The 12,852-nt window shown below is 41.6% G+C and overlaps 1 protein-coding gene across 3 annotated transcripts in view; it reads left to right on the top strand.

The window, feature by feature from the left end:
* Positions 1-12,852, top strand: part of SETX (senataxin) — a 64,212-nt gene that overhangs the window by 2,174 nt on the left and 49,186 nt on the right. For 2 of the 3 annotated variants that reach the window (XM_059658378.1, XM_059658375.1), the window contains exons 3-4: positions 6,442-6,631; positions 8,779-8,992. In XM_059658378.1, the coding sequence (XP_059514361.1) occupies positions 6,442-6,631; positions 8,779-8,992 (404 nt within the window). Of the gene's footprint in view, positions 1-6,250; positions 6,331-6,441; positions 6,632-8,778; positions 8,993-12,852 lie in introns of all 3 variants that reach the window. The other variant, XM_059658377.1, reaches the window with a different exon arrangement.

Here is a 12,852-nt window from a genome sequence, read left to right as displayed (position 1 = left end):
TTCTCAGTTTTGGGGAAACTTCAAAATAGGTAGTAGTTGAAGCCGTGGTTTGAGTTAGGTCACCCAGAAGGAGGTTACTAAATGAGGTTAGAGTCCTGAGGGCAACCTCTGGAAACGGATGCTTACAGAGGCAGAAGGAAGAGATGAGGAAGGTTGAGAAGAACTGAAAGGAGAATTGTGTTGTCTTAGCTAAGGAATGCATGGCCAGTATTTTCTTTTGCACATTTAAAAATTTAATCTGCATAAGTAATTGTCCACATTCTTTTTTTAAATTTAATTGTTAAAAATTGAGTTTATTGGGATGATATTTGTTAAAACTATACAGGTTTCAAGTGTACAACTCAGTAACTCATCATCTGCACACTGCAGCATGGGTTCACCACCCAAAGTAAAGTCTCTCTCCCTCCCCTTTATCCCACTTTGCCTTCTTCCCACCCCAAGGCCAGCATTTTCATATACTTTAGAGGAGTCAAGTCAAGACCCTGCTGGATTTGGTAAAACAGATTATGAAGGACTTCCGTGAAAACATTTAGTCAAAGTAAGGGTAGAAACCAGAGTGCAGAGGAGCTGAAGAAATGAATCTAGATGATTTTTTTCCCCAAGAAGTTTAGGTGGGAAAGAGAAGAAAGTGATTGTTATTTGAAGATTCTGGCCAGCTAATATGAGAAATGAGATCCCCAGAGTAAATCTATGGAAAGTTACAGCTACGCCCCTGGTGAAGCGTCCTGTATGATCGACACATCACTGACAAGGTAGACAATATGAAATCAGCTCTTTTTGATGCTTGGGGAGTGGTTCTTTTTCTGTTCTGCAGCTTGATTCTGTGGTTCAGTAATGGTTCCAAGCAGTTAAAAAATACTATGTAATTAACACAACTGACTTTCAGAACTGAGTTGGGCAAAAACTTCACAGGATTCATGATCTACCAAGGGAAATGACCATATGTCCTATTCAGAATTTGCTGGGCTTGCCTGTCAGGACAGTGATGATTTAGATTTGGGGACATAATTATACATATGACCACTAGAGAGGACTCACAGAAGCCCGTTTCTCTTGTTGATGTGTCTTGTAGCACCATTCTCTGTATATTGTAGATCCCATGGTGCTTATCTGTTCCATGGGAATAACGCCCACATACTTTGAGAAAAGTCCTGCTTTTGAGTGTGGAAGTGGCCTAGCACTCTGAGTGAAATAAAGAGCAGTCTCCATAATTTTATTTTTTAAAAATATATTTTATTGATTTTTTACAGAAAGGAAGGGAGTGGGATAGAGAGTTAGAAACATCGATTCAGCTGCCTCCTGCACATTCCCCACTGGGGATGTGCCCGCAACCAAGGCACATGCCCCAACCAGAATCAAACCTGGGACCCTTCAGGCTGAGCCAAACCAGTTAGAGCCGTAATTCTCTTAATGGAAGGGTCGTTTTGCTGACTGCTCTGTTAACATGTTGTGACAAAGTTATTGTTTTACTCCAGTCCCTTAATTTTTTCAAAGCTTCGGTTTCCCCTGTCAAGTCATGCTCATAATAATGGATGCTTGAGAAACCTCTTAAGTTTCACTTTCTATTCTTAAATCAGAACTCACTCTGCATGTTGAATTAGATCACCAGAAAAATAGCTTCTGCAGATTTTCAACTTCCTGGTACTGTGATGGCCTTTTAGAAACAAGAAACCCTGCTTTGAATGAAATGATTTTAAATTACGCAGAAACTAATGATATTCAGTGGTAGTTGGTGTTCCTGTGGGCACTAATGAAATGGGATGGGATTAGAGTCGCCTTTCTAAGGGAAGGTGGGGCTCTCCAGCTGAGTTAGTAGCTTTCTCTGTTGTTAAATGAGGACTGTGTGCCTCATCATGTTATCTTTTTGCTCAGCTTTTCAGGAAGCTCCTAATTTAGGACTTAGTGAAATTAAATTTATTTTAAATAAGTTTGGATTGCTATCTCTTTTTAAATCTCCTTTTTAAATGTCCTTTTTATATGTAGTACTTAAATATTAAAAGCTGCCCTAAATTATTTTTAGGAGCATGAAGAAAGTACACAATTAATACTTAATGAATTCAGAAAATTCCTAAGACAAATACATGTATTTGATTATAAGTACATATTTATGTATAAGTCTTTAATCATAGATATAAGAAGGAAGTAAGGAATTTTTCTAAAATATGAATTTATTTTTAAGAACTGGCTCCCAGCTGGTGTGGTTCAGTGATTGAGGGTAGAGCTATGAACCATGGTTTGGTTCTCCATCAAGGCACATGCCTGGGGTTTCAGGCTCAATCCCCAGTGTGGGGTGTGCAGGAGGCAGCCAATCAATGATTCTCATCATTGATGTTCCTCCGTCTCCCTTCCTCTCTGAGATAAATATATACCTATATCGATATATATATATATCTTTTTTTAGAGGCCCAGTGCACGAATTCGTATACCAGTGGGGTCCCTCAGCCTGGCCTGCAAGATCGGGCCAAAACCAGCTCTCTGACATCCCCCAAGGGGTCCTAGATTGCAAGAGGGCACAGCACAGGCCAGGCAGAGGGACCCCACAGGTGCACAATCAGGGCCGGGAAGAGACGTGGGAGGTTGGCCAGTCAGGGAGGGACTGCAGAAGGGCTCCAGGGTTCCAGGGTGTGTACAGCCCGTCTGGCTCAGTCCCAGTCGGCTGGACCCCAACAGCAAGCTAACCTGCCAATCGGAGCAACTGGTCAACCGTCTGCCCCCTGGTGGTCAGTGCACGTCATAGCAAGCAGTTGAGTGGCCTTAGCATATCATTAGCATATTATGCTTTGATTGGTTCAACGGACGACCAGACACTTAGCATATTAGCCTTTTATTATATAGGATATTTTAAGAACTTGCATTATGCCACAAAGCCTCAGCAGTAAGATATAATTTCTGTCAAGATGTCATCTGGCTCTGGCTGGTTTTTCCCAGTAGTTAGAGCCTCACATCCATGGTTCTCTCTGTCTCTACCTTTCTCCCCCTTTCCCTCCTTCCCTCCATCCCTCCCTCCCTTATACTCTGAAAATCAATGGAAAAAATATCCTCGGTTGAGGATTAATCACAACAAAAAGATGTCATTTGAATTTTAGGGTAATATGCATTCAAAACTGCCAAGTTTCTTTACCCAAGTATTCAATTCATGTTTCTTAACCTTTTTTTGTCCCTTCTCGCCCTTCCTGAAAGGAAACACTTGAGACATTTCTATGCATTTCCCATGAATTTTAATACTAGCAATGTAGTATATATCTGTGCACTGTATGTATATGTGTGCTTTATACATAAAAAGAATAGGACTGACCAATTTTATCTCTTTGAGGATGACATCACCCCTGATGAGAATGCATGGTTAGGTCAGTGGTCGGCAAACTGCAGCTTGGCAAACCGCGGCTCACGAGCCACATGTGGCTCTTTGGCCCCTTGAGTGTGGCTCTTCCACAAAATACCGACTTCTGCACATGAGCCACGAAGTTTCAGTCGCACTGTACGTGCGCGCCCACACGTGGTATTTTGTGGAAGAGCCACACGCTAGGGGCCAAAGAGCTGCATGTGGCTCATGAGCCGCGGTTTGCCGACCACGGGGTTAGGCCCATCTAGTTTATGAAGTGAACTTAGTTGGGCTTAGAGCTTTTTTTCCCCATTAGGTTGATATTTTACATTTACTAGATACTTAAGGTCAAGTTTCTCAAGATGAGGTTTGTTGGAAAATTTCCTGGCCAATTCCCAGTCAGTCACTAGTTTCATAGAAAAACACTTTGCTACCCTTTGGGTGTGGTTTTCTTTCTTCTTGATTCAGACTGGCCGACAGCTGTTGGGAGGGTACTGTGGGTTGGTCTGATGTTTTTCTCACGCAGAGACTGGGGCAGCATGGGTTTTGGAGAAGCGTGTTACAGAGTGGAAGTTGCTTCCTCCTCACATTATGGCGGGTTATAAACATGACTGACACGGGTGATGTTAACCTTGATCATTTGGTTAAGGTTGTGTTTGCCAGGTGTCTCCACTCTAAAATTACTGTCTTTCCCTTTACATACTCTCTTCTTTGGAGGTAATTCACCAAGTCTGGCCCACACTCACGATGGGTGGGATTAAGTGCCACCTCCCGGAATGGGGAGAGTATCAATATATTATTTGGAATTCTTCTGTAAGGAAGATTTGTCCCTCCTCCCACATTTGTTTATTCGCTCACTCATTTATAACAGTATGGATTCATGTATATTTACTTTATACTGTGGGTTGTAATCCAATATTACATTTATTTTGTTGTTCAAAATGTTGGCGCTTTGGCCATTGAGAGCTCTCTCACAGAGCCTCCTGTGTCCCTTTGCCACGTCCTTTTGTATTTTGAGCACTTAATCTTTCTGGGAATACAGGATGCTCCAGGCTCACCTTGGGTTTTCCCTGCCCCAGCCCCTCCCTCCCTCATTTGTTTGTTTCTTTGTTTATTTTAATGCAAACATTTGCTTTTTATTTAACCACAATACCCTGCTTATTGGCAATGAGCATTGTGTTGTTTTTATATGCATTTAGTTAAGGGTAAAAATATAGACCTTAGCTTATTTTTATTACACCCCATTAGAGTGGGAGATCTCTCTGGATTTTGGCTTTTATCCTGTTTGCTAATCTCAGTTTCATGTCATCTGCATTTCTGATAAACCTGCCTCATAGGTCTTTTATTCAATTCCTTGACACATTTGGTTCTTGGGATTTCCTGGTCCGGTCTTGCTGCTTTACTCTCCTTAAGACTGCTAGGATTTGGAAAAGTATTTAATTTTAACCTTTTCACTTGATCTTGAGTGGTAGAGACTCTGATGATACTATAAAAACTAAAAGTTGGAGACAGTCAAAAACTAAGGATCAGGATCAGTAGCAATAGATCGTTTGTAGCTGTTACAGTGCGTTGATGAGCAGTGAGTTGTGGCCAGCAGTTCACGTGGCAAATTCATGTGCATCCATACTTTATAAGCAAGAGAAAACCCTTCTCTGTGGGAGTCGTTGGTATGGGTTAGTACTTATGGGTTTTCATGTTTCCAGGGATTTCTTGAACATGGCTTTTGGGAATGTAAAGGTTTCTTGAGCTTTTGACTCTGCTTCAGTACTTCAGGAGAACATGCAAAATCCATGCTTTGGAAACAGGGAGAGTTCTCTGTCTAAATATGTTTTCCTTCAATACTAGTGGCCCGGTTCACGAATTCATGCACATTGAACAGAAATTAATTAGAAGAAATATTTTAATATCGCTATTCGCCCTTTATAATAGAAATGTCAACCAATCCACGATCAACAATGACAGATCCAAACACACACATGCCATTGGCACCAGCGAGAGCTTTATATGTATCATGCATGTGCAAGTCAACTTAGTCTCTTATAGATATACTAGAATAAACTTGCTTAATTAGAACTGCTTTCTGATTTAGCTAAACTTTTTCTAGCCCAAGGAAGTGCACCAACTTCTCTTGTAATTGTTAGCAACACAGCAGTAAATATCAACATGAAGCAGATTATTATTGTAGATCACACAGGGAGAACAAAGGGTAAAATACTGAACTGCAGCAGCGTTTGACTATATTCTACTCAGCGAGAAAACCTGAAGTCATTTTCAAGGTCCACCATTTCTTTTTAGTTGGGTCAAGTTTCTAAGCTTTCTAAATGTCTGTTTTCTGGCTAATGAAAAGAAAACAGGATTCCACCGAGTTTCCTATCTACCTACTTCCAGGACTTCTATGAGGATCAAATGAGATGAGGCACGGGAAAATGCTTCACAGACATTTGGTTAAAGTGTAAAATGTTTGCACCTGGCTATAAAGCAAGTCATGTTCCTGGGCTGAAGAAACTGCAAGGAGGCTAGTTGCTAGGGAGAGGAAGTTGGGTGTTGCGACGTGACATCATTACCTAGACCAGTGGTGGGCAAACTCATTAGTCAGCAGAGCCAAATATCAACAGTACAACGATTGAAATTTCTTTTGAGAGCCACATTTTTTAAACTTAAACTATATAGGTAGGTACATGTTATTAACTTAATTAGGGTGCTCCTAAGGCTTAGGAAGAGCCACACTCAAGGGTCCAAAGAGCCGCATGTGGCTCGCGAGCCAGTTTGCCAACCACAGACCTAGACTGTTGGACACTTAGCATATTAATCTTTTATATATGTAGATGACATAGTTTTGAGCCTTTTCTATAGCACAACTGTATTGCCTTATGATGTTTACAACTAACAAAGTTGCTTTCATTTTATTATATTTTTCATGTGTCAAAGAAAGTTTTGAGGAGTGGGCTCAGATTTGAGTTAGTCCATTATTGACAGCTGGCCAGCAGGTGGTTCTCAATGTGGTTGAGGTACGTTACCAGTTGAGGCTGATGGTCGTTCGAGGAAATGTATCCATTTTTCACACAGAATAGGCCTAAAATGTTGTTTTGTTTATCTTTAGTCTTTGTTTTGTTTCCTAGATCCAGGTACAGAATGAGCACATGTTGCTGGTGTACGCCAGGTGGCGTTTCCGCCATTGAGTTCCTGCAGCGCTATGCATCCAGGACCCAGTCCAGTGAATTCCAGACAGCAGATGAAGACCTCTGCTACTGCTTAGAGTGTGTGACTGAGTACCACAAAGCAAGGGACGAACTGCCATTCTTGCATGAGGTAATTTACTTTACAGGGGAATGTTTTTCGGAGCTTGATAACTAGGAAGAGAATAAATTTGAACTCTTTAGAAGCATTCAGGTAACTGATAATTTAAACTTTAAAGGCTGATATATACCTCTAGTACCTAATTCATTCCCTGCTATATAGTAGGTGCTGAATCAGTGGCCATTAACTGGTGGAATTGAATTAAAACCTAAAACAGAATTGTACGACCTCTCACTTTTAGTCATCCTACATAATAAAAGGCTAATATGCAAATTGACCGAATGGCAGAACTACCGGTTGCTATGATGTGCACAGACCACCAGGGGGCAGATGCTCAATGCAGGAGCTGCCCCCTGGTGGTCAGTGCGCTTCCACAGAGGGAGTGCCGCTCAGCCAGAAGCCGGGCTCATGGCTGGCTAGTGCAGAGACGGTGGCAGGAGCCTCTCCTGCCTCTGTGGCAGCACTAAGGATGTCCGACTGATGGCTTAGTCCCGCTCCCCTTGGGACTAAGCGTCAATCAGACATCCCCTGAAGGCTCCCGGACTGCGAGAGGGTGCAGGCTGGGCTGAGGGACCCTTCCCCCCCCTCCACCCCCGGAGTGCCTGAATTTCGTGCACCAGGCCTCTAGGATTTTTTTGTTCATTTGTTTTTTTAAACATATTTTTATTGATTTTAGAGAGGAAGGAAGAGGGAGAGAGAGATAGAAATATCAACAATAAGAGAGAATCATTGACTGGTTGACTTTTGCACACCCCCTATTGGGGATTAAGCCTGCAACCCAGGCATGTGCCCTTGACCGGAATCAAACCCGGGACCCTTCAGTCCGCAGGCCGATGCTCTATCCACTGAGCCAAATCGGCCAGGGCCCGGGCCTCTAGTTTTGATATAAAACAATTTTATGAAATGAAGTGACGTATGGGGAGGGGGTTGGTTCATGTCAGTATATCAGTATATTTGACAGTTTTATAAATTCATGTGTCTGAATGGCTTGGACTATGTTTTTATTGATTTTTTTTCTCTTCATTTTTAAATGGGTAAATGGTATAAACCTCTGAGCACAAGCATATTTTCTAGTCATAGTAAGCCAAAGTAACACATATCACTTAAAAATGTAGCTTTGAATATTTGGTTTATTACATTTATGTGATGAAAAATAGAACACTGCCCTGGCCTGTGTGGCTCAGTTGGTTGAGTGTTGTCCCATGCACCCAGGGGGCACAGGTTCAATTCCTGGTCAGGGTATATGCCCAGATAGTAGGCTCAAGCCCCAGTAGGGGGCAATTGATGTTTCTCTCTCTCCCTCTCTTTCTAAAATAATCAATAAAAACATATTTTAAAAAATAAAACGCAGACCATAGAGGTGATATATATAGAGGAGGAGGTTCGATTCCTGGTCGGGGCATGTGACCGGGTTGCGGGCTTGATCCCCAGTGGGGCATGCAGGAGGCAGCTGATCAGTGATTCTCTCTCATCATTGATGTTTCTGTCTTCCTTCCTCTCTGAAATCAATAAAAAATATTTTTAAAAATGACTGAAGTAATAACAAAAAATAATATTTGTAAGCAAATGTTGGTTAGAAGCATTTTAAAATTAACTGTGTTAATTTTCACATATGACATATGGACTGGAAATTTTATCTGTTAAATCTAAAATCTTAAATCAAGGTCTGCAAAATCGAGGGTTTACTGTGCTCATTCATGTATCATAAAGGTGGCCATGGTTGGTGTCTTTTTCTTCAAATCTAATATGTGATGTCTACTTTATTTATTTTTTAACATTAAATACCAAACACAGATGGCTTCCTTTCTTTTTTCTTTACATATTTCTTTATTGATTTCAGAGAGGATGGGAGAGGGAGAGAGAGAGAGAGAAACATCAGTGATGAGAGAGAATCATTGCTCATCTGCCTCCTGCACACCCCCTGCTAGGGATTGAGCCTACAACCCTGGCATGTGCCTTTGGCTGGAATTGAACCTGGGACCCTTCAGTCCGCAGGCCGATGCTCTATCCACTGAGCCAAACTGGCAAAGGCTGTGATGTCTACTTTAAAATTCTGCATCTTTATGCTTAGGAAAAGGCTTTTAGAAAGATCATGACAACCAGTATGTTTTGTTGATAACAAGATATAAAGCACACTGCCCATTCTTCTTTTCCTGTAGGTTTTATGGGAATTAGAAACCTTACGTCTCATAAATCACTTTGAAAAATCTATGAAAGCAGAAATGGAAGGTGATGATGATGAATTATATATCATAGACAACAATGGAGAGGCACAACCGTTTGACTTCACTGGCCAAGACTTTGAGAATAAGCTTCGAGTTCCTCTTCTCGAAATCCTGAAATACCCTTATCTGCTTTTACATGAGCATGTTAGTGAGTATCTTGGATGTTCTACAGGTTGTATCAGTTTTATTATTTCAAGGATTATAAGAATTTAGGCTTATTTATATGAAAATCTGTTTGTTGAACATATAGTTAGGATATTTAATATTTTTCCCAACATTTTGTCATCAAAGTTTCCAAACATGAAGTAAATTATGTAGTAAACACCATATACACACCACATAGATTCCACGGTAGTGAACATCTTGCTGTATTTGCTTTATTATATGTTTTATTCATCTCTTCATTCAGTTCATTTTTTTCTTGTGTTTTTCTCAACCTTGGCAGGATTGAACTTTTTTTTAAAATACATTTTTATTGATTTCAGAGAGGAAGGGAGAGGGAGAGAGAGACAGAAACAGCAAGGATGAGAGAGAATCATTGATCAGCTGCCTTCTGCACTCTCCACACTGGGGATGGAGCCTGCAACCCTGGCATGTGCTCTGACCAGGAATTGAGCTGTGACAACCACTGAGCCATGCCAGCCGGCTGGCACTATTGACATTTTAGGCTGGATTATTCTTCGTTGTGGGGCTGTCCTGTGCACTGTAGGATGGGTACCAGCATCTCTAGCCTCTGTCTGCTAGATGCTGTAGTACCCCACTCTCCCCTCCCCAGTTGTGAAAACCAAAAATAACTCCAGAAAGTACCCAGATGCCTCTTAGAAGTTGGGGGCAGGGCTGTGGAAAGGTAGAATCTGTCTGGGAACCACTGGGCTGCAGTAATTTTCAGTAATCACTAATGTTATTTTCAGTAATATTATTTTTTAACATTAAGTACCAAATGTTTGGTTGCCTAGATTTTGGTCATTTATGTTTCTTTCTTTTTTTTTTTAGGCATCTGTATATTTCTTTTTTTTTTTTTAAATTAAATCTTTATTGTTCAGATTATTACAGTTGTTCCTCTTTTTTTCCTCCCATAGCTCCCCTCCACCCAGTTCCCACCCCACCCTCTGCCCTTAACCCCCCCCCCCCCCCACTGTCCTCATCCATAGGTGTATGATTTTTGTCCAGTCTCTTCCCGCACCCCCGCCCAGAATAGTCAGTCCATTCCCTTTCTATGCCCCTGATTCTATTATAATCACCAGTTTATTCTGTTCATCAGATTATTTTCACTTGATTTTTAGATTCACTTGTTGATGGATGTGTATTTGTTGTTCATAATTTGTATCTGTACCTTTTTCTTCTTCTTCCTCTTCTTAAAGGATACCTTTCAGCATTTCATTTAATACTGGTTTGGTGGTGATGAACTCCTTTAGCTTTTCCTTATCTGTGAAGCTCTTTATCTGACCTTCAATTCTGAATGATAGTTTTGCTGGATAAAGTAATCTTGGTTGTAGGTTCTTGGTATTCATCACTTTGAATATTTCATGCCACTCCCTTCTGGCCTGTAAAGTTTCTGTTGAGAAATCAGCTGACAGTCTTATGGGTACTCCCTTGTAGGTAACTGACTGTCTTTCTCTTGCTGCTTTTAAGATTCTCTCTTTGTCTTTTGCTTTTGGCATTTTAATTATGATGTGTCTTGGTATGGTCCTCTTTGGATTCCTTTTGTTTGTGGTTCTCTGTGCTTCCTGGACTTGTAAGTCTATTTCTTTCACCAGGTAGGGGAAGTTTTCTGTCATTATTTCTTCAAATAGGTTTTCAATATCTTGCTCTCTCTCTTCTTCTGGCACCCCTATAATTCAGATGTTGGTACACTTGAAGTTGCCCCAGAGGCTCCTTACACTATCTTCATATTTTTGGATTCTTTTTTCATTTTGCTTTTCTGGTTGGGTGTTTTTTGCTTCTTCGTATTTCAGATCTTTGACTTGATTCTTGCGATCCTCTAGTCTGCTGTTGGAAGTCTGTATAATATTCTTTATTTCAGTCAGTGTGTGCTTAATTTCTAGTTGGTCCTTTTTCACAACCTCGAGGGTCTCACTAGACTTATTGAGGATCTCATTAAATTTATCCACGGTCTCACTAGATTTCTTGAGTGTCTCACTAAGTTTATCGGTGGTTTCTAGAAAATTCTTGAAAAACCTTAAAAGTGTGGTTTTGAACTCTATATTCAGTAGTTTGCTTTCCTCCATTTCTGTCATTTGTGACCTGTTTCTTTGTCTCCGCATTTTTTATGCTTCCCTGTGTTGATAGAGTGGCTTTCTGTGCTAGGTGTCCTATAGGGCCCAGTGGCTTAGCCTCCCCAATTATCTGAGGTGGACACTCTTGGTGCACCCCCTTGTGGGCTTTGTTCACAGTCTTGTTGTAGTTAAGCCTTGATTGTTGTAGGTATCACTGGGAGGAATTGACCTCCAGGCCAATTGGCTGTGAGAATCAGCTGTGTCTGCAGTGGGAGAACTTCTGGGCTGGAGACACCCCTCCGGGGCAAGACTTGCTTCAGTGGGGCTTTGGTGCTCACTGAGTCTGCCCCCTGAGTGTGTCCCTTATGGATCTGAGGAGTTGTAATCTGGATGGTCCCACTCTGACCACTGGGTACACTGGCTCTTGGATCACTAAGGAGGTGCTAATTTAGCCTCTGTCTGAGGCTACCCAGCAGGAGCTCAGCTGTGAAGGAATGCAAGCTGCTGTGGGGCCTTGGGCCTTCTTTTGGAAGTTGTGGGTCTCTCTGACCCAGCTGCAGTTGGTTAGGTAATGTTCAGATTGCAAAGGGCCAGGCCTTTCATATGCAAAAGCCGGGGCACAGCTTGGGTGGGGCGGGGTCCCAGGGGATCAACAGGGCGGAGCAAGCAGCTATGGCTGCTCCTCAGTCCTGCCCTAAGAGGCCCCGTTTCTCAGTGTCCCAGTAATCACTGCAAGCACCTCTGAGAGAAAGCCACACTCTAGGTCCGACCGATGCCAGACAGTCTAGTCTAGCCTCTCCCCGTGTGAGTCTGGGTCCCCAGGGACTCGCCCAGAATTGGAGTTCAGAGCAGCTTGAGACTCCCTCCCGATTGAAAAAGACAACCGTGTCCTCAGCCACCAGCCCTTTCTGCATGTGCCTCCATACCTCTGCACTTTACTTCCACACCTCCTCTGAGTCTCGGTATGCTTTTCTCTTTCCTTCTAGTTGTGGAATTTCCACTCAGCCAGCCTTCCTGTGGTTCTGGATGATGTCCATTTTGTCTTTTAGTTGTATTTTTGAAGTGGTTGTGCGAGGCAGCAATTTCTGGTGTTTACCTATGCCGCCATCTTGGTTTCCTCTCTATGTTTGCATTTCTTAATATGAATCTATTAAAAGTAAAAGACGTTTCCCTGCTCTATCATATTTAACAAAATAACACATTTAATATCTACTCCATATTTACATTTTTCCAGCAGTCACAAAATAATGGTTTTTGGCTGGTTTGTTTAAATAGAGTCCAGTCAGGGATTCATATATTTCATTTGGTTCTCCTTTCTTAGATCTCTTTTAATCCAAAAGAGTATATTCATGCACACATGCCCACACACCTTTTCGTTGGTGTGGCTCTTTTCCTCCTTAAGTGACTTGTTGAGACTGGAGTGCTCTATAGAATAATGCACATTATGGATCTTTCTCATTGCTTTCTTGTGATGTTATGTCAGTAAGGGAAAGTTGATCTAAAGATTTGGTTAAATCTAAATACATTAAAAATAGATTTTTAAATTCCAACAAGTCATTTTTAGAATATTTATTGAAGAATGCTACATCCAGGAAAATATGTAAGCTTGATATTTTTTCACAACCAAACACAGCTTTGGTGGCCACCACTCAGCTAAAGAAACGATGTCAGTGCCCCAGGAGCTCCCCTCATGCTTTTCAAGCCATTATCCCTCCTCCCCAAGCCTGCCACTGCCAATATTCTTTGAAGCTTAACAAACTGAAGTTGCTTCATCTGATAGAGTGAGTGTATG

The sequence above is a fragment of the Myotis daubentonii genome, chromosome 11, assembly GCF_963259705.1.
Source record: "Myotis daubentonii chromosome 11, mMyoDau2.1, whole genome shotgun sequence".
Taxonomy (NCBI): domain Eukaryota; kingdom Metazoa; phylum Chordata; class Mammalia; order Chiroptera; family Vespertilionidae; genus Myotis; species Myotis daubentonii.
The sequence above is the reverse complement of the archived record's forward strand: the minus strand, read 5'-3'. Positions and strand labels throughout refer to the sequence as shown.